A 20,693-nucleotide genomic window follows, 5' to 3' on the forward strand; every position below is an offset into this window, starting at 1 on the left:
CTACACCAACAGCGTGGATAAATTGCGCTTACATACTACCAATCACAGGCACGAGGCAGCCCTGAAACTGTACAAGGTAAGCCAGTGACAGCAATTTCAGTCGGCACCAAGTAGACTAGGGAATTAACTGTTTCAGTGCTAACAGAACAGTTAGCAGAATAAAAGTTTACTGAACATGCATATGATTGAAGAAAAACTATGCAGGCTAGTCAGGGAGGAGTTGTGTTGATCCACCTGAGGGCCTGTTTAGGATGCACTTACTGTGAACACAGGGAACGTAAGTTTTTTTTAAAGAAGTTCTCTCATAATGAATGACTAGAGGGGTTTTACATCTCTTATAATCTTTTCAGGCTTTGTCCATTACATTTTGATCAGAAGCTTGAAGGAGTATATGGAAAATGATGATTTTTCCACACTGTGCATAGGGAAGGAGATCACTTTCTGGCATATGTATCTGTTTGCAGCCATAATCTATCACAACCAAGTTATTTTACACCAGTATTTTCAGTAAGCACATGCATTATGCCACAGTATTACCAAGGATATTTAAAAGTAAGCACTGTCATCCTTTTGTCTGCCCTTCTTTTCCAAGCCAGTAATGATTTTTCACAAACATGAAAGGGTATGGTGTAGATAAATATGTTAGTAGAACGGCAACTATATCTTTACTGGAAAAAACTATGTGGATATAATGAATATGTGGGAGTGATGAATGCCATTTATTACACAACTTGTCATGACTTTTTCCAAACCCTAATTATGGGGTAACTTATTTTCTGCAGTGTGTTTACTGGATTGGCTTAGATTGTCTTGGTTCATGTACAAAATATAACACATTCATTTCCAAGATGAATAACTTTGTAACTTATTAAAAACTTCTTTTGTCTAGGGGATATAAAAATTCAGGAAATATTGCAAACCATTAGTCACTGTAACAAGCTCTAAATATGATTAGAAAATCCATTTTGCAAGTGTTATCTATTGATTTATACTAGAAATCTGTGATAACTAAACTATCAGGAGTCATCTGCTGATTACAGCAACTATGCTGGTTTTCTAATCACGTTGAAAATATGTACACACCAAACAAAGACAGAAAAGCCTCAGAAGACCTCTAGTTTAAGCAAGAAATAACATATTGCTGGTGTTCAACCATGTTCAAATGGTTGCTCTCAGTTAACACAGGGTGCACAAAGAGTTACATGGATTTTATCACCTGATAGTTGTAACCTTGGTGGATCTGCTATGGACAAAAATGGCAGTAACACAAGGTCAGGTCTACTATATCGTCCCAGAGTGCTGGCTGCTCTGCTAATTTAATCATGTATTTTATTTAAATTGCATTTTTCCTTAACTATAGGAGGTGGGGTTTTTGTACTTTTTTGTTGTTGTTTTTTTTTTTTAAAATCCAAAGTTCTGTTTTCAAAAGTGCCAAAAGGGCTGGGAGTACAGTGTCACAGTTCGCCCTGCCTCAGCAGCGAAATTGCCTTCAGAAGTTCCTGCTCCCTTGAAGGGGTTCCTTGCTCCATCCAGTTATGCTGATCATGGAGCCACACTCTAAGTCAGTTTTTTTAAATTATCTGGGCTGAACATAGTTGGTTCCCATCTCTTTTTTGGAGTGTTAACTTGGATTATTTCAATGATCTGTTTTATAATGCCACCATTCAGAGAGATGCTGCTGCAAACCATGTCACCAATAGGAATGATAGAATTAGAGATGGGAACGCAGAAGGATTTTCTCAGATGGCTTCACTGCCAAAGCTTTGGAGACTGTTGGAAATAAGATGCCAGTTTCTTATTTTTTTAAACAAAGCCACAGGTATAGCTATGGAGTTGCAAGGTACAAACCATCTACTCAAAACAGCACTGTCTCTACACTCACTCAACTCAATCCCTACAGAAATCCTGGTAAATATGTTTGGGTTTGCACCATGTCCCATTTGCTTTAGTGTACTAAGGGAGCTCTTAGCCCTCATCACTAAAAATGTCCTGCTGCTGAACCTGCTTCTTTGCCAGATCCTGGTTTGTTAGAACGAGCAATTCAGTAGTGTCTATGTGATGCAGCTATCATACTTGGCAGATGACCATCGCTAACCTTTTAATTTCAGTCTCTGAACGAGTTAGGATGAAAGACATCTCAGTGGAGAAGGAATGCATAAGCTCTTAGACACCCTCTAAGCTTCATGTCGTGCAGAAGGACAATTGAAAGTGTACTGCTGGTAACCATAGGGTGGAAAGTCTCCTGATACATGTGTTTTTTAAGACCTGTCCCTAGGATTAGTGGTGAAAATCTCAGCTTTTTAAAAAAGTTTCTATCCCTCATGACTTCTTAGAGAAGCTTGGAAATTTGAACCCCGCTGAGCTTAACAACTCTCAGAAAGCAGATAGCACGTACGTGTGCACACACTATTTTTATATAATCTCATTTTAAGGCTAATTTGAAGAAATTATGTAAAATATCAATTGGGGTATTATTATTATTATTTTTTAAGATTTGGGGTTGGCAGTGCTACAATGTGTCCCAAATAACCAAAATGTTTTAGACGTGTGTGCTTTTTAACAGAATGTAATGCCTCTGTGTGTCACACAAAAAACTTTGCTTTTAACTGTGGGTGTACATTCAGGCCTCAAGGTGGAAATAAATGAGATTTTGAAAGTCTGTAAGTTATCTGCTAGCAGACTTGATAGTTTTGTCAGGTCTTGGTGAAGTTGTTGACATCAAGAGAGTTGTAAACTTTTTTCTCTTGATATATCAGCTAAACTTTTAGAGCACCTAAGGAAACAAAGAACATTAATTTGTATGAATAATAGATATATGCCTTGGGAGCGATATCGAATATTCATGAATTGTGTTTATATTCAAGCAGCTCCTCTAACTTTTAAAATTAAGGCGCTGTGAATACAGTTTGACAATAAAAACTTTAATACTAAAACCATCTGAAAGCACAGAAGAAGAATCTGTGACTTTGTTCCTTTGCTTTGTCAAGTACCTCAAACTTTTTTCTTTAGTCATCTATATTTATTTAAATGTTATTGTTTTGTGAATTTTCTTTTTATAAATGTTGCCATAACAGCTTGATTTCTCTTCCTGTGCCTAACTATCGATGGAATAAAAGGATGTATTTTCATAACCGTAGCTTTTAAAGCAACCATGAACATCAGAGCTTCTCTTCTGAAGCTGTATAATTTTAGGCAGTACTGAAATGTCACTTTTAGAGTTCGATTCTAAATGTGGCAAAGTGAAACCTTTAGCTGTTTTCTAAATTATTTCAAAAAGAAATGGCCTGATTACTCCTTACAGAAGTGCAGTATTCAAATGGTGTTGGTAATGCGGCTGCTAGGAACCAGAACAAAGACGGCCTTACCCTGAGTGAACTCAGCTTGGGCTAAATGAATTTCCCAAAGACTTACATTTGGAATTGCGGATCTTGATATTAGAGAATTAAACCACACTAGAGTTGCGAGTCCTTTGCAGCATCCATCAAGAAGCATTCAGTGACTCCACAAGTAAACAGAGAAAGCGTCTCTAGCAACAAAGGTATTTCCATGCTGCAGGAGGAAGCGTTCAGCCTTTGCAGATTTGGGAAGCTGAGGCAGGACAGGCAGGATATCTATTCCTGTGGATGTAAAGTACATATAGGTGGAACCGCTCTTAAGGAAGCCATTTTGTACCTTAGTCAAATAGCTTTTGATTCAGGGAACTGCACATGTCATGTCCTGTACTCATAAAATAGTTTCCAAATATTTTTAATAAATAAATAAATACAGGAAAGTAAAGTAAACAGGATTGGCTGTAGTTTTAGTTGACCAAGTAACTGAATGATAGGATCAATTTCTAATAAGAAATAAATTTATAAAATTAGTCTATCCAAAATATTATTCAATTAGCTGATAATAGCATTAAAAGACATTAATTTTATATTGGATATTTACTGTAGATTACATCATATATGCAACTATGTAGGAGCTCAGGTAAAGTGACAGGCAGCAGTTAGCAGAGTAATACTCAACTCTGTGAGAACTACCTTGGTTTTCCCTTTATTGACAAAATATTGATCCATAACACTATTAATGCTATGATTGTCAGTTCAATTTGGATAGATCACTTTACCTCTCGTGTTCTCAAACGGCAAAGATATTACCCAAAAGGAGTGACCTGATTTCAGTTTAAGAAGGTTAAAGGTTAAAGGTTAGCTCAAAAACGTCATCTGCCTGGCTACTTAACTTTAAACTGATCAATTTAATGAAAATCTGTTTTGCAGATGGTGTTTTAATGTCTTTGGCAGGATTTAGGCAGCTTTAACATTAGACGTATGCTAGTAAAAATTATTTCTTTATTTGACCAGAACAACACCTTTTCTTTTATGTTTTAAGGTAAAAGGCATGTGGGATATGCTATTTTGGCAAAGGACCCAGAAGCAGAAACTGTTGATGATCTTTCCATATGGGCTCAAAAACAGAATACCTTTATGTCTATTGCTAGTGATGACTGAAGAAACAAACAGAGCTGTATTCATTTTTTTTCTATAATGTTTTATTTTGAAGCCATAAAAAAGAATTTCAGTCAGAACTGTCCTTGAAAAAGGATTGTCTTCTTTGCCTAGGGTGGAATGCAACAGCATTAACATTTTTAACCTGGCAGAGCATGCTGATTGTGTCTTTCAGACCTTGTATTTGTAGATCAGCAGTATTCTTTTTGCTACTCACAAACTGAGTAGTAATTGTGTTACTTAGCTGTAGATACCATAAATAATAAGGCAAATTAGTCCAAACGGTAAGTTTTATCTAATGAGGGTTATCTGAATAAACAAAGAATTAGATCCTCAGGAGTGTAAAGCAGAGCTTTGTGTTTATGTCTTCTGAGAATCTGGCCCTCACAGCTTTCGCCAAGATAATTAAGTTTCAGCACAAGCACATCTTTCTGTTTTCAGATGTATGCAATTCAATAGGAATTTCTTGGGCTGCTAATGCAATACTATTATATGTTAGCTTTGTAATTAGCTAGGAGTCTATCCCTTTGCTGAAATGCATTGTAATATTACACACACAGAAGCATAGCTTGCATGCAGCAGTCATGAAAGTGGTGCCCTTTGTTTCATGTTGACCTTCCAACTTATTTGAAAGAGTTTACAATGAGCCTTTATTTTGTCCATAGATGATCATAAACAGCTTTCTAAAGAGTCCAATAAAATGAGATAATCACAAATGTATAACATCACATATTGAAAGGGTGGAAGAACAAATGAGGCTTTTACTATATTTTATAGGATGGATTTATAGTCTGTCCTTGGGTCAGTTAGGGCCAGGAATTTTCACGGTCAGCTGGTTGGTCCTGCTAGCTAGCATCCTCTGCAGGAAATGCAAATACCATGCAGCACCTGCTCTTCAGCTGGAAGTGTGCACCGCTTTTTTAAAGCGAGGTGTCCACTTCTCTGCTGGTTCAAAGTCAAAAGCTTAATTTGACTAGCTTTTTTTCTGCATCTGTCATCAGTGAAGCAGAATAGTTTGTCTGGATTCCACAGTGCTGTTGGCATATTTGGATTTTAAATCAGAGGCATATTGAATGCTTTGCTCATCTTTATCACATGCAGGAGGCACAAGTGGGATTTAGTCCTTAGGTAACTTCTAGCGTAACAGTTCCCCAAGGAACACTGCTTGGGTTTTTCTCATTATCCTTGTTCTGGATGAAAGCATCGTTGTTAGGAATTAACAACTGAGGTGGGGGGTGCGAAGTATATGCATATGGGGACAAATGGACTAACAGCCCCAATCACTTTGTTTGCTTTACTCTGTTTGGCATGAAATGTTGATACTTGATCAGTCCTGAATTAACAGAAAATCACATTCTTTTCATTTCAATTGTCCTGCACTAACTTTTTAATTTAAAATCAAATATCCTAGATTTGTGCCAGTCCAATTATTGAACTGTCATTGTCCCGGTATGATGGTAAAAGAGGTCAGGAGATTGTGCAGCATTGATTTGCATAAAAATCATTGTGGAAAGGAAATTGGAATATGTCTGCACATCTGAGGAGCCAAAACATATTTTGCTTAGTCTTATTCCTGCTGTTTGTTTAGGTGAAGAAAGCTTTTTTCAGTGATAAGCAACAATTATTTTAATTTTTTGCTAAACGTAAACCTCGTGATAGAGGATATTTCAATTTTTATAGTACTTTTAGATTTATGTTCATTTAAGGTTTTAAATGTTCTATGAAATTTAATTTCCGCTGCAAGTTTTAGTTACTGTAATTCAGATTATGCTGTTCTGCTTGCATGTACAAAGAGAAATGAATGTTCAAAGCACACATTGTGTAGTCAGCTATACATAATGTATATGCCTACTGTATGTACTTATACGCTATAGACAAGTACATTTATTTAAAAAAAGCCCAAACAAGTTGCGGGCTAGCAGAAGAGTAATTTCAAACCTATTATTTTTTATTTTAAATTTAAAATATAATAGTAGAGAAAAAGTTTTCACATTATATTTCATGTATATTGAATTTGATATTCAGATGTTGTCTGGCTCTCAGATAGTCCTACATAATGGTCCTTGTAAAGAATGGCATGCATTGTATTCAGCTTATGGTATACTGCTAAAGCAGAAAGATACTCTCAAATCATGGTTTAGAGAATCCCCGTGTTCTTCCATTAAAATAGTGTCCAGGATCCCAGTCTGCATGCAGTCCTGGGTGAGGGTGTATAAGGCTACTCTTTGAAATGAGCCTGTACCAGACTATTTGGACACGACTTGCAATGCGCAGCCTGCCCAGTGGAGCTGGAGCCTGTAGCTCCTCTTGCAGAGCAGAGAGTGAGCAAGGAGGAGGGCAAAAGCAGCATAAAGAGGATGAGCCTCATTTATTCAGTATGCTCAACACACAAAATGGCTGTATAACAGCTGGGTTTTTGTGCCTGGAGTTCTTTCATTCTGACATTAAGAGAAATATGTAATTATTTCTGACTGAGTTGTAGATATGCAGTGTATAGTGCATGTAAGAGTATTATGTCAATGTGAGTGCATGTGTGTATGTGCATAAATAGATTGCAGCTATTGATTTAGCAGCCACTCCCTCCCAGCCTTGCAACATTTTCTTGTTACCCTTAGGAGATTTTAGCTGATATTACTCAATACACTACAGGTGTCTTCTTTAAAATTTGTTATTACGGTTTATGAGACTTTCCCAGGTGGGATTTTTTCCATAATTTCTTCCACTTATTTAAGAACGAGCACAAAAAGAAAAAGACTGACACATGATAGGAAAGTTATATTTTGACATGAGTATGTGTACTGCAGCTTTGCTATTGCATTTGACAAGTGATTTGGGAGAAACTGTCCCCTGGTCTACACATTTGTCAGTCCATCCAGGCAAATTGGGAACCATAGGAGAGTGGTGTACAGTTAGGGTTGATGGGAATAAAACCTTAGAGACCTATGTGCAGAACTGAGCTTTGAGCTGTTTGATACACAGCTCTTGAGACTGTATTGGCTCTATACGTGTCTATCTTGCTAAAGAGACAAATTAATTTTCTGCCTTTTTTTTTTTTCCTTTTGGATACCACTGGAGGAATGCTCCAGTCAGATTTTGTAAGGAAGGATAGTGAAGAGGCTGATGTGAAATGCTGAGTGATACTAACTCTGTTGGTTTTAGCAGAATTGGGCACAATGCAGGAGCCATATTTTATTGGATAAACTTCCATGTGTATGTTTGTGGGCAAAATACAATACAGTACAACAGGAAACAGGTAGTAATTACATTACACGTGGGTAGGGTTTTTATGTTAATAAAACACAAATTACAAGTCATAGCTTGTAATATTTTTTTATCCTGATGGTCTGTCTGTTAGGCTGGTGTACTTAATACAGGCAGATAGTGCAGAATGATGATCGTACATTCTTGTGCTGATATATAAAGGAAGTGAAGCTTTGCTAAGAACCACAAGACCTTCGCTTTGTGGAGAGCCATGAAGGAGGATGTCACGGAAGTGACTCCCTTGGTCTGCAGCAGAAGGTGCCAGACCTGCAGTTCTGCAGTAGACAGATACACGGAGTATTGTGCACCACAGCCTCAGGGGAAACTCTATGTGCTACTATCCCTGTGGGAGAGAAGGCATTAAGATAATCTTTAGCTTTTAAAGGCAGGGGGCATGGAAAGAAACAAAAATTGAGCACAGGTAGTCCTTGAATGATGAAGTGTGCAGATTCCCATGCCTGGGGCATCCTACTGCAGTAGCAGTGACAAAAACAGGAAAAAAATGGTTTTATCATATACAAAGAGTATGAGCAATACTCCTTGTTTATATGCATGTGTATGAAACTACATATTGCTAATAGGAGCCATGAATGGTAATATACTAATCTTTTTCCAAGAGCGGATATTTGACCACGTGAGTTGCCTAACAAAAAATGTCATTTTTTCTATTTAAAACTGTTATCCCAGAGTGTTAATCAAACCATGCTGTTAACATGATTCATATGTCTAAAATACATGAGTATATAACTATTGGTTTATTGCTAGATTGCGTGCAGGCAACCTAACATATAGGGACAGTATTCAGGAGTCTGCCCAAAGAAGAGTGTTTATTATATTAGAGGGAGCTGGGTCTCTTTAGCTTAGAGGAGACTGAGGGGTGACCTCATTAATGTTTATAAATATGTAAAGGGCAAGTGTCATGAGGATGGAACCAGGCTCTTCTCAGTGACATCCCTTGACAGGACAAGGGGCAATGGGTGCAAGCTGGAACACAGGAGGTTCCACATAAATATGAGGAAAAACTTCTTTACGGTGAGGGTAACCGAACACTGGAACAGGCTGCCCAGAGAGGCTGTGGAGTCTCCTTCTCTGGAGACATTCAAAACGCGCCTGGACACGTTCCTGTGTGATATGGTCTAGGTAATCCTGCTCCGTCAGCGGGATTGGACTAGATGATCTTTCGAGGTCCCTTCCAATCCCTAACATTCTGTGATTCTGTGATTTGTAATCTCTGTTCTGCCTTGTAAACTCTCACAAAGCAGAAGAACATATGCTGCTTCCTTGCACTGCTCCTGGAGAGAAGAACTGTAGAGCCACCTCTACCCATAAAGGCAGCACACAGCCTACTGTTCAGGGGTAGTGTGTGCCCAAACCTTTTATAGAAAAATAGGTTACCCTTATTCAGAGAAAGTTCAAGATCAATCCTGCTGTGTTGACTCTGTTTAAAACAAAGGCTTACAGTGGAAACTCTTCTTACCAGAACTTTAGCAGGCACTTCTAATGGCACATCTCATTCTAAAGTTGTTTGACACATATAGAATTTTTCCTTTAACATCCTAAAGTTGTGATTGGGCCTATAGCAGTCCTTGGCTGGGGAAGTGGGGGGGCGTCAGTTGTCTCCAAAATGCTTTATTAAGAAGGAAGATGTTTTCCCATGTTTTTCCATGGGAAATCCTGAAAAGTTGCAACTGTCTCAATTATCATACCAGGTATGATCGATGTTATCCTTATGCTAAATTCAAAACTCTGGGTCCTAATGGCAAAAGAGGAGGAAGGGCGCTTCTTCTTATTCATAGAATCAGAATATCTAGAGTTGGAAGGGACCATAAGGATCATTGAGTCCAACTCCCTGCTCCTTGTAGGACTACCTAAAACTAAACTATATGACTAAAAGCACTTCTTGAACTCTGACAGTCTTGGTGCTGTGACCACTTCTGTGGGGAGCTTGTCCTAGTGACCGACCACCCTCTCAGTGAAGAACCTTTTCCTAATGTCCAGTCTGAACTTCCCCTGATGTAGCTTCATCCCATTCAAACAACAATTTTCCTATTTTCTATGTAACCTAGACAAAAACTTGCTCTCTGGGAAATAGATTGAGGCAAAAATACTAAAGTTTTCTAATTGAATAAACACTTTGTGAATGACGAGAAGCTTGATATTTTTACAGCTAGAACAATGAAACAAAGTCTAAAGAGGATCTTGGTATTCTTGCTCTTTTTGTCTGCTGGTGATGAGAGCATGGAAAAAGGCTTGCTTTACTACTGAAATGAGGCAGCTTTTAGTATCTAGATGTTACTATTTTGGAAACACCCTTTGGCATTTGCAGATATGTACGCAGCTAATGAATGACTGGAAATTAGGAAGAATGAAGCTCGTGGAAAAAATGAGGCCAAACTGCAAGGGTTTCTGAAAACCTTATGTCCTTATTTGTCCAGGAACTTCTGTGACTCAAAATCTTTGACCCAGGAGGAAGTCAGGACCCTGCTGGGATATATCAGAGCAAGTTCTTCTGAAGTCAGCTCGCAGATGACAAAGATCACAGGCCATAAAAAATGGTTTAAGATTAGTTTTAACAAATTTGTGTTCTAGAGTCATTGGGCAGATTCGAAAGCACTACTGCATTGGCCCCTGGGACTAACACTGTTGCAGAGACATCTCAGAAATAGGTGTTGTACCTAAGTTGTGGATATCCTTTGTCAGTTCTTGACTTGCTAAGATAGTCAAGGAAACAGAACATGGCCTTGGGGAGAAGAAAATGTGTCTAACTGAGCAGAGGTGAGTGAGAAGTTGTCCCTCAATATATTTCACAGCCTAAATGGACCTTACAGAAATGTAATTAAGAATATCACTTAATTTCTTCACGTATGTGAAGAAATATCTGTCTGTCTTTCTGTCTGCCTGTATTTATCTGTACGTGTTCTTAACAGAGAGTCTGTTACTGGGAGAAATGAGTTAGAGATGGAGTGTGAAGTTGTTCATGCTCATGAGAACTTAGAAAGGCAGATATTATCCAACACTAGTGTTAGGGAGGGAGTCACAGTTGATGGAGTCTGGGTTTCTTGCACGGGGGGTGCAGCGGGGGGGAGCAAAAAGGCAGGTGTGTGTGCTTATAAAAGTGTACACTTCCCCAGAGCATAAACAGAATTTAAAACTATGTGTGTCCGTACATATCCCAGGCTGCTACTGTCACCTGCTATAGTACTGTACAAAGGTCTATATATGTTAGTGTCTGCTGTAGTAGAGGTTGGATTTCCATTTCTGTTCTAATTTCCTTCTCCCAGTGACTCATAATTTTTTTATAGACACTTTTAGGGCTGAAATTATCAGGATTTGGTCTGGGTGTAAAGAATATTTATTTCTTCTTCGAAGATGTTTCTGAGTCACTTAATCATGAGATACCTTTCCAACCTGTTCTAATGAAAAATACTCCATTGCATATCAAATGAGTCAAGTACATCTCTTGTAGTGGCTGTCCATAACAGAAAAGAATGCTATTTTAGAAGCAACAGCACATTGATAGTCCAAATATGCAATAATTGTCCTACCACAGCGAATTATACCATTAGTCCACCTTATCTAATCTCTTTGCTCCAGACTGGCTAACAAAAATTGCTTCTTAGAACAGAGAGAAAAAAATCTTTCATGGGCAAATATGGAATAATGTTGATCATACAGGAAAATTCTTTTTCTTCTTGTATGTCCTCTGTACTTTAAGAACAAAAATTAACATCATATGAATTCAAGTATCTCTTTTTTGTTTTTTTCCCCAAAAAGTGGTCTTTGGGTGGTCTTATATGTACACAAACATCAAATCAGTTTATAAACTGAACTCTTGGCTCAATCACATGCAGTGGGAAGGAGTTCCACAAGTTAATTTAACCTGCATATAAACATATTTTTTCAGCTTTTAAAAATTACTGCCATTCATTTAAGTTATTAAGTTTTGTTTGTTTATTCATCTGGTAATAGAACAAGAAAGATCACGTGTTCTTACTTGTTTAATGATCTTTCTATGTAATCTTTATATTTTAATAATAATCTTTATGATTATTTTATGAGCTTTCTATCATGTCTCTCTTTTGCTTACACTATTCATACACTAAAGAATTTAAATGTATTCAGTGTTGCTTTTAGTGGACATTTTTCCACATTGCTGCTAATTCCATCACTGATTGCTGAACTCCTAACCCTGCTAAATTTTTCTTGAGGTATACAGGTATTTCAGAACTGAATACACCATTCTCAGTGGAGCTGGATGATTTTACTGTCCCATGCCTGCTGCATCCAAAAATATAATCTGCTTTAAACAAATCCTACTGCATTCTGTGCTGGAAATATGTTGCCTTTCATTGCATGTATCTTCCCGTGCTCCCCTTCATACTGATGCCCAAGTGTCATAGAGTGGTTACATTTAACAGAGACATCAGTAACTTGTTTGATTGGTTCAAATTATTCATTCTAATATACATTTTCTTGGATTAATTTGTCAATACTGAATTTCACCTGCCTGCTCAGCTTGCTTTAAACCTCTCTGGCATTCCTGATGTTCTTTGGCTGGTCTTTACTGGCATGAATTCTTTTATGCCCTCTGCAAGATCAGTCCCAGTGTGATGTTAGAAGACCCAGGGGTAACTTTTGTTCTGTTAAAGGGGCTGTTAGTTCCTCTAGCTTGTTTTCTGTTTCTGGCCATTTCTAATCCGTGACCTCTTGTTGCTTTCCCACATTTATTGCTATATATAGTGACTTGGGGTGCAAAAGGCAGTTAACTATTCATTAAGGCTGAAGAACAGAAACAGCTAATTAGCCATCTATCTGCAAATATTTACCCCAGATGTTCACTTGCTGGTGCAAAACAGAAGATGTTGTTTCTACATGTGGGCTACAAGGCTGAGACATAACTCAAATGGACTCTTTGTAGTATGCTCTTTTTATACTGTTCAGTGCTAACTTTAATGAATTATTGATTGTTATTAAGGTACACCATGAAATACAGATGGGATGTCTGTTGTGGTTGAATTCATACTGTGGGAGCTGTGTTGACTTTTGGATTGTTCTGGCCTTCATGCTGCTTGACATTAAACCCTTTCACATTAGGGTTTAGAACAGAAAGAAATATGTAGTAACTAAGTCACCCTGTATATAGTGTGAAGTAATGTGAGAATATGATGCCAGATGCCCTCCCCACCAAGTCAGCACAATATTTGAAATGAAATACTAATTTCAGAGTAAGCCAGGAAGTTCCCGATTCCCCGTGTGAGTATATACAAACACCAGTTCAGGGCAGTCACCGCCTGAATTTAAATTAGCTGTGCTACCTGCGAGTGGTGAAGGAAGTGCTAAAAGTGGAGGGATTAGGGGTCTAATTTTCAGAAATGCTGAGTGCTAGTGGCTCTTGTTGATTGGGTGTGTTTAGCATCCCAGGGTCCAAGGTCATACTCAGGTGGTGACCGGCTCCTCTGTGCTGACTGCCAGCCTCCGTCCTTGCACAGCCCTCTTGGCTGGATGTATTGGCCAGTTTGAAATACACAAAAATTGCATCAGAGGATCAATTACTGCTGAAATGTCACTACTGAACCCTGTAATACTGCTCATTAGTTAAAGCAAGAGAGGCATGTTGATATGCATTTATCTTTGCTGTAGCTCGCTGAATATCTTTTCACAAAATTAGGTTTTAAATACTTTAGATTCTCCCCCCTCCCTCTTTCTGGAAAATTAAAAGTACATAACTGTTGAGCTTTTTTCTTTTTTTTATTTCCTGTGTCCCCATAAAATGAAATACTTCTAAATTATTCTCACTGTCTCCAGCAGCTTTCATCTTAGAATAGTTTACTTCTGTTTGAAGCTCTTAAAGAGGGTAGCAGTCATTGGAGAAAACTTGAAATAAGGAAACGTACGACAAACACACAGCCACAGGACACCCCTCCCTAACCTTGGCTGAGCTCCCTTTCTGCCATTAATGGAGCAAAAGAAATTGGAGATTTGATGCAAGTTCCCTGACGTGGGGGAGGGCAGGGTTCCTGTGCTCCTGCCAGGGAGTCCCCAGCTGGTAGAGAGCCAGCTGTGTGTGCACTGTCCTTCCCACCGCACACCACGCAGGTGATGTGTTGGGAGAAGGACCAGGAGGGGCAGTAGCTAGAGCACCCAAAAGTGTGTCTGCGATGAGAATGAAGTGTCCCCTGCACACGGAGCTGTGGAGAGCTCCAGGTAGAGCGGGCTTAGAGGGATGCTGGTGACTGCAGGAACCTTTTTACCTGGGACAGAAAGGCAACGGCTGCTGTCACAAACTCTAGGGTATGGCTACAGTCCTATATTTTGATCCCTTGCTCAGCCAGGTTTCATGTCTTATGTGCTCTCCTTGCATGGAGCCTGGCTGGGCTGTGTCAGTGAGTTCTGGGCTTGATGAACTACCGCAGTTGTTTCCAAGCACCGGTTGTTGTTTTTAGTTGCTAAAACATATAGCAGGCTCTCATTCACACACCTCATCCCACAACTTTTCGTCTAGCATTTAGTTTTTGGTGAGGATTATTTCCTCAATTTGCCACAAATAAAAGATATTCATCTGCCAATGGCACGAGCAGAGTCTGTGAGGTGTTTTCTTTAGTATGAGATAGGTCATATTGTTAAACAAAGTCTAAACATTTGCAAAGATACAGGAAAAATACGGGGGTTTTATTGGTTGTGTGACTTTTTCATAAAAAACTTTTTCATCAGTACTAGTATGCGAGTGCCCTCCTTGCCTACCTTGCCTCCCCAGGTGCCTCTGAGCAATAGATATGAGGCCCTGGTGGAATACAGTCAGTCCAATGGGCATGTGGTGGAGAGGCAACCTATATCAGAGGTCTCACCAAAGTCAGAAAAACCTGTCAGGCATATAGCTACCTCCTCCACAAGGAAGAAGAGAAGAGTTTTAGTGGTTGGAGACTCCTTCCTAAAGGGAACTGAGGGCCCAATATGCAGAGCTGAGCCTCATCACAGGGCAGTCTACCTGGAGCCCGAATCAGGGATATCACCAGGAAACTCCCCAACCTGGTGCAGTCGACAAACTACTACCCGCTGCTGATCTTCCAGACAGGTGGGGAGGAAGCTGCATCCTGTAGTCTGAGGGGGATGAAGAAAGACTTCAAGGCCTTAGGACGGTTGGTGAAAGAGTCTGGGGCTCAAGTTGTTTTCTCCTCCCTCCTCCCATTTTCGGGTGATGATGTGGGATGGAATAGTAGGATTCTCTCTATTAATGCCTGGCTACAAGACTGGTGCTACAGGCAGGGCTTTGGGTTCTTTGATAATGGCTGGTTTTATAAGACACCAGACCTGACAGTAATACATGGGAAAGTTTATGTCGTAGGGGCAAGAGAGTTCTGGGACAGGAATTATCAGGGCTCATTCGGAGACCTTTGAACTAGATTTGAAGGGGGATGGGGTAGTAGCTGGACTTGCACCCCTGAGGCAACGGTCTAGTATTGATGTAGACCAGGAGGCCTCCCATCCCCCTAGGGTGAAATCGGTGTGCTCAGCTCGCTCCCTGAAATGCCTGTACACCAATGCACGCAGCATGGGGAATAAACAAGAGGAGTTAGAAGTCCGTGTTCGGTCGGGGGCTATGATCTAGTGGCAATTACAGAGGCTTGGTGGGACAACTCGCATGACTGGAATGTGGTCATGGATGGCTATGTCCTGTTCAGGAAAGACAGGCCACTAAGGAGAGGTGGTGGAGTTGCTCTTTATGTGAGTGAGCAGCTAGAATGTATTGAGTTCTATCCAGGGGCGGATCAGGAGCGAGTTGAGAGTTTGTGGGTGCGAATTAAGGGGCAGGCTGGCATGGGTGATACTGTTGTGGGTGTCTATTACAGGTCACCAGATCAGGATGAGGAGGGTGATGAGGTCTTCTACAGGCAACTAAGAGCAGTCTCGCAATTACAGGCCCTGGTTGTCGTGGGGGATTTCAACTACCCTGATATTTGCTGGAAGGCCTACTCAGCCAGCCATCCTCAGTCCAGGAGGTTCCTCCAATGCATTGATGATAACTTTCTGATGCAAATGGTGGATGAGCCAAGTAGAAGAGGAGCATTTCTGGATCTTGTTCTCACTAACAAGGAGGGTCTGGTTGAAGAGGTGAAGGTTGAGGGCAGCCTTGGTTGTAGTGACCATGAGATGGGGGAGTTCAGGATCTCATGTGGCAGGAACAGAATATCTAGCAGAATCATAACCCTGGACTTCAGTAGGGCCACTTTGGCCTTTTCAAGCAATTGCTAGGGGAAATCCCATAGGACAGGGTACTAGAAGGTAAGGGGGCCCAAGATAGTTGGTTAGCATTCAAGGACTGCTTCTTCCGAGCTCAAGATCAGAGCATCCCAGCAGGTAGGAAGTCAAGGAAGGGTACCAGGAGACCTGCATGGCTAAACAGGGAACTGCTGGGCAAACTCAAGTGGAAGAAGAGGGTGTCCAGATCATGGAAGGAGGGGCTGGCCACTTGGGAGGAATATAAGTCTATTGTCAGAGGATGTAAGGAGGCAACTAGGAAAGCTAAGGCCTCCTTGGAATTAAACCTTGCAAGAGAGGTCAAGGACAACAGAAAGGGCTTCTTCAAATACCTTGCAGGTAAAACCAACTCTAGAGGCAATGTAGGCCCACTGATGAATGAGGTGGGTGCCCTGGAGACAGAGGATGAAATAAGGCGGATTTACTGAATGCCTTCTTTGCCGCTGTCTATACTGCTGGAGCCTGTCCTGAGGAGCCCCGGACCCCTGAGGCCCCCGAAGAAGTCAGGATAGAGGAGGAGTCTGTCGTGGTTGATGAGGGCTGGGTCAGGGACCAATTAAGCAATCTGGACGTCCATAAATCCATGGGCCCTGATGGGATGCACCCGCGGGTGCTGAGGGAGCTGGCGGAAGTCATTGCTAGGCCACTCTCCATCATTGCTAAGTCGTGGGCAACGGGAGAGGTGCCTGAGGACTGGAGGAAAGCAAATGTCACTCCAGTCTTCCAAAAGGGCAAGAAGGAGGACCTGGGTAACTATAGACCGGTCAGCCTCACCTCCATCCCTGGAAAGGTAATGGAACGACTTATCCTTGGTGCTGTCTCTAGGCACATCAAGAATAGGAGGATCATTAGGGGCACTCAGCATGGATTCACCAAGGGGAAGTCATGCTTAACCAACTTGATAGCCTTTTATGAGGACATAACCCGGTGGATAGATGATGGTAAAGCAGTGGATGTGGTCTATCTCGATTTCAGTAAAGCGTTTGACACGGTCTCCCACAGCATCCTCGCAGCTAAACTGAGGAAGTGTGGTCTGGATGATCGGGTAGTGAGGTGGATTGTGAACTGGCTGAAGGAAAGAAGCCAGAGAGTGGTGGTCAATGGGACAGAGTCCAGTTGGAGGCCTGTGTCTAGCGGAGTCCCGCAAGGGTCGGTACTGGGACCAGTACTATTCAATATATTCATTAATGACTTGGATGAGGGAATAGAGTGCACTGTCAGCAAGTTCGCTGATGACACAAAACTGGGAGGAGTGGCTGACACACCGGAAGGCTGCGCAGCCATTCAGAGGGACCTAGACAGGCTGGAGAGTTGGGTGGGGAGAAATTTAATGAAATATAACAAGGGCAAGTGTAGAGTCCTGCATCTGGGCAAGAACAACCCCATGTATGAGTACAAGTTGGGGACACACCTGTTGGAGAGCAGCGTAGGGGCAAGGGATCTGGGGGTCCTAGTGGACAGCAGGATGACCATGAGCCAGTAATGTGCCCTTGTGGCCAAGAAGGCCAATGCATCCTGGGGTGTATTAGAAGGGGTGTGGTTAGCAGGTCGAGGGAGGTTCTCCTCCCCCTCTACTCTGCCCTGGTGAGGCCGCATCTGGAATATTGTGTCCAGTTCTGGGCCCTTCAGTTCAAGAAGGACAGGGAACTGCTAGAGAGAGTCCAGCGCAGAGCCATGAAGATGATTAAGGGAGCGGAACATCTCCCTTATGAGGAGAGGCTGAGGGAGCTGGGTCTCTTTAGCTTAGAGGAGACTGAGGGGTGACCTCATTAATGTTTATAAATATGTAAAGGGCAAGTATCATGAGGATGGAGCCAGGCTCTTCTCAGTGACACCCATTGATAGGACAAGGGGCAATGGGTGCAAGCTGGAACACAGGAGGTTCCACATAAATATGAGGAAAAACTTCTTTACGGTGAGGGTGACCGAACACTGGAACAGGCTGCCCAGAGAGGTTGTGGAGTCTCCTTCTCTGGAGACATTCAAAACCCGCCGGGGCGCGTTCCTGTGTGATAGGGTCTAGGCAATCCTACTCCTGCAGGGGGATTGGACTAGATGATCTTTCGAGGTCCCTTCCAATCCCTAACATTCTGTGATTCTGTGATTTTTATCCTCTGCAGGATTTGTTTGAAGCTTTAAAAAAATGGTTTGTTTCTTATTAAAATGGTGATGAGAGGAAAGAGACAGGAAGAATGTGGGCCAAATCTATCTTTGTTTTAGTGTTACTGATCTCAGTAGTGTTACTCCAAGGATGGAGTTGGCCTAGGACTTTTCGAAAATGACAGTGTTTCTTAACTCTCTCAATTGACTGGGACGTGGCTCTCCTGTGGTTTGACTACTGTGGTTTGTCACTACTGTGAGAAATTATCCAGTTCAAAAAGTTCTGTTATTTGGGTAATTTCTTGCTGAAATTGATGGTTACTGTTTCTGTTTTTCTCCCAAAGTTTTTTTCTAGGGTTTTTCCATTTGTTTCTGGTGCTCTAGAGAAAAGGCTAGTTACAGAGGAAGAGTCAGAGAGGCTGCTCTGCAAAGAGGGTTTGAAAAAGAGGAAAGGATTTGAATTTGGAAGTGTTTTCCCTCTCACCAAAACGGTTCCCCTGTTCGATACAGTGTGTGTGTTGTTAGAACGAAATCCACCTCCTAAATATCTTTTACAGATCAAAATAGGTTGCTGGGTATTGATAACCATGACACGCTTTGTAAGCATACACACCAGGTCACCTCATCCACAGCCTGTTTCTCCTCCTAAATTACTCCACATTTGTGAGCATTTTTCAAGCAGCTAGTATTTAAAACCAGAAAGCCTCCACCCTGGAAGGCCCAACCTGTCAGAAACATTTTCTCTCTTGCCTCAAGCTTGGAATTTCACTCCAAAACACCAGCTCCCTCTGGACTGTGCACAGTGTCATCCCTGCTTCGTGGTTTACTCTGCAACCTCAGTTGCGCACACATATGGCCAGTGTTTACCACCTCACCACATTCTTCTTCTTCCTGCTCTACCACCACCTTTACGTGTCTATTTTCACAGTGCCATCTGTGTCTGGAATGGTGTCATTTCTGCAGTACTTAGCTCAATTTCCCTCTTGCCAAGCCTAAAACTCCTTTATATTTTTTCTATTTTCTGCCTATAATCTTTCCCACTTTCTCTTGTGTATACATGTGTGAGTGTCTGTGTACATTATCAAATATGCATTTCTAATTATTTGGGATAAGTGGGATAAAGGTTTTATTGTCGAGCTTGAGTTGGCTGTGTTGTTTTAAGAGAGAAAAAGGTACATTGACCATCCCACAGGAAACTATCATGCATTTTGAACCTCCTGCATATTTTGCATTAGGAAAAATATGTTAGAAATTTGTAGAGTGCTCTTTAACTGTATCAATACTCTTTTTTCATATGGCTGCATGTACCAAGACAAGCTTCACTAATACTAAGGGGAAAAACCGCCGCTGTGACTTTATAACTAATATATTTTAGAAATGTCTCACATTTTTCCTATAATAGCTTTTCCATACATAATAGTGTTTCAGTTTGAAGGTCTGACATCTCAAGGCCTATCACAGCTAAAAACAAGTGAGAGCATTCTGTTGGAAAGCTGGAAACTTCCCACCTCCAGTGCTATAAAACTCCTTTTTCAGACACACAGATCACAAGAGTAACATATCATTGGTAGAAGGCCCATCCTGGGTGCTGGCCCAATGTAATTTGAAAGGAAATTTTTCCATTTGAAAGGAAGCAAGCAAAAAGGCTTGATGGTGGTTTGCAGCAAAACCAAACTAATGACAGCTGATTTAAGCTATTCGGGCTGGGAGCATTAATAATAACTGCCCTTGGAGACAATTTTAGGTCTGGTTTCAAGCACAGAGATTATGTTGACACCATCTTCTAGGACTGACTTGAGACTTCTCAGAAGACCATGCTCCTCTACGTTCCACAAGACAGGCATAGAAATGCACCTTGGAGGGTCGGAGCATTCTTTGTGAAGGATGCTGGATCTGTGCTGGGTTCACACGGGAAATCCAAAATCTTCCATGTGGCATCAATAAGGCTGGGATGCTAGTAAAATACAGCATATAAGAGCTCCAGACCATGGTCTTTCATTCTGTTTTAGGCATAACCAGTGGGGCAAATAAAAATAATTATCTTGTTATATAAAGTTGTCACACCAGGGGTTTGATATTCTCAGTACATATCCCAGTGAGACTCTGTGTTGTTGTTTAGAAAGGGTTAAGATTTGGCCCAACTCAAGTGGAAGGTAAATTTTCCATTGACTTTGGTGGCACTAATATTTCACACATGACCCTGTTAGATCTATGCTATATAGAGGTTTGTATACATGCATTTGTATATACCACAAGCATGTACAAATGTGTTTCTGTATATTTTAGTCAATTACGTAAACTAAGTGTGTTTAAACCATCTAATATGCAGATGTCTAGAATGAATGAACTAAAAAGTTTGGATAGTCATAAAATAGTTGGGGCATTTTTAGCACAATTGTAATATTGAGAGTTTTTGTTCCGTTTGTCTAGTGCCTTCCTCTACTGTAAAATCATGGCTTTTTTTTCTAGTTACATCAGTTTTCAGCTACAAATGTTTTATGTTATAAAACTGTGTAAAACAGGCTAAAAATTGAGAAGTGTAAGAACAGATAAGCCGCAGACCTAAATGCTTTGGGCTAACTTCTC

General features: G+C 40.8%; 1 protein-coding gene across 1 annotated transcript in view; it reads left to right on the forward strand.

Moving 5' to 3' along the window:
• Positions 1 to 20,693, forward strand: part of ZFHX4 (zinc finger homeobox 4) — a 162,186-nt gene that overhangs the window by 27,306 nt on the left and 114,187 nt on the right. Inside the window, exon 3 of the mRNA XM_068396484.1 lies at positions 1 to 76. This exon is cut by the window's left edge and continues 427 nt beyond it. Within this exon, the coding sequence (XP_068252585.1) occupies positions 1 to 76 (76 nt within the window). The remainder of the gene's footprint in view (positions 77 to 20,693) is intronic.

This window comes from Nyctibius grandis, chromosome 3 (genome assembly GCF_013368605.1).
Source record: "Nyctibius grandis isolate bNycGra1 chromosome 3, bNycGra1.pri, whole genome shotgun sequence".
NCBI classification, from domain to species: domain Eukaryota; kingdom Metazoa; phylum Chordata; class Aves; order Nyctibiiformes; family Nyctibiidae; genus Nyctibius; species Nyctibius grandis.